This window comes from Populus alba, chromosome 19 (assembly GCF_005239225.2).
Source record: "Populus alba chromosome 19, ASM523922v2, whole genome shotgun sequence".
NCBI lineage: Eukaryota > Viridiplantae > Streptophyta > Magnoliopsida > Malpighiales > Salicaceae > Populus > Populus alba.
In genome coordinates this window covers 18303049-18304617 of record NC_133302.1, presented here as the reverse complement: position 1 = coordinate 18304617, position 1569 = coordinate 18303049, and the positions used below count along the sequence as shown (strand labels likewise).

General features: G+C 39.5%; 1 protein-coding gene across 1 annotated transcript; it reads left to right on the top strand.

The window, feature by feature from the left end:
* Positions 1-455: 455 nt before the first annotated feature.
* On the top strand, positions 456-1218 carry LOC118056483 (17.3 kDa class I heat shock protein). Its single transcript, XM_035068705.2, has one exon. The coding sequence runs from the start codon at positions 566-568 to the stop codon at positions 1022-1024; it is 459 nt and encodes a 152-aa protein (XP_034924596.1). The 5' UTR covers positions 456-565; the 3' UTR covers positions 1025-1218.
* Positions 1219-1569: the final 351 nt, after the last annotated feature.

The following is a 1569-nucleotide window of genomic DNA, read 5'->3' as shown; positions in this document are numbered from 1 at the left end:
TTGAATTATATTTAAAAAGTACATGCACTAAAAAATATCAAATTAGTACTTTTGGGATATTAATGATACGAAGATGTTTGATTAGTTTTAATTAAATCTTAAACTTGTTTAAAAAAAAATATTTATATCGGCTGCATACAAAAATTACAATTACTACAAAGGATTTTTTTTTTTTAAAATAACAGATGTAAGGTAAAGCTGCTGCCACGTAAAATTCGGTGGGAAAGAAGGAAAAAATAAGAAGAGAAGACACAGAAACAATGTCAAGGCCTGAGGAAAGCTATCCCGGCCCTTTTCAAACCCAATTTGAGCGCAAATTCCAGACTCCTCTAGAAAGCCCAGATATATATGTTTTCTTGAATTTACCAGAAAGTTCGTCGATCAAGGGGTAGCCGCCAGATAATCCTCGAAAGTACCAGGTTTCTCCTACACTTCCTATTAATACCAAACCTATCCCTCGCAACTCTCCATAGAGAACGACAAGCAAGTTCAAGTCAAAGCATTTTCTTGATAAGCTATCAAACTAAGCGAGCGACGCAGCTTCTCGTATACAACCCTGTAAAAGATGGCAATGATCCCAAGCTTCTTCGACAACAGACGAGGCACCATCTTTGATCCATTCACCTGGGATCCCTTCAAGGACTTCCCTTTCCCTTCATCCTCACTTGTCTCTCATGACAATTCAGCCTTTGTCAACACGCGCATCGATTGGAAAGAGACCCCAGAAGCCCATGTCTTTAAGGCCGATCTTCCCGGTCTTAAGAAGGAGGAGGTGAAGGTGGAGATTGAGGATGACAGAGTGCTTCAGATCAGCGGGGAGAGGAACGTGGAGAGGGAGGACAAGAATGACACCTGGCATCGTGTCGAGCGTAGCAGCGGCAAGTTCTTGAGGAGGTTCAGACTGCCTGAGAATGCTAAGGTGGATCAGGTCAGGGCTTCTATGGAGAATGGGGTGCTTACAGTGACTGTGCCGAAGGAGGAAGTTAAGAAACCTGATGTCAAGGCTATTAAAATCTCTGGTTGAGTGAGATTATACAGCCACTGTGAGAATTGGGTGCCTGTCTGTGACTCTGTGTGTGTTCTTAATTATGATAGTAGCTCAAAATCTTGTGTCACTGTTAGTATGATAATGTTTATGCAAGTGTTTGTTTCAAGCTTCTTCTGAAGTTTTAAATGGTGAGTTAATCAATAGAATATGTTGCCTGTTTCTTCTTGTGATTTAGGGTCTGTTTTCTTCTCTTCTCCTCGATCAATGTTCATGTCTGGTTCACTCGATGTTATCTTGAGAGGTATAAAGCATGTCCTGGGTGACCCATTAAGCTAATAAAAATCAATAATATTCACGCAGGATGAAATGGGAAACCGAATAAAAAACCATCAACAGAAAGCTTTAAAAAGGAAGCTGGGATCTCAAAGGAGAGAAACATTTGGATTGAAAAAGAAGAAACAGTAGGATCAGGACAAGATGAAAATTGCTTCAGAGGACATGTAAAAAAGAAAAATGTATACTATAAAATCTTGATAATTAGAAATTCTGATTGGTTTGTTGAGAAAATTCTAGGGAATGTG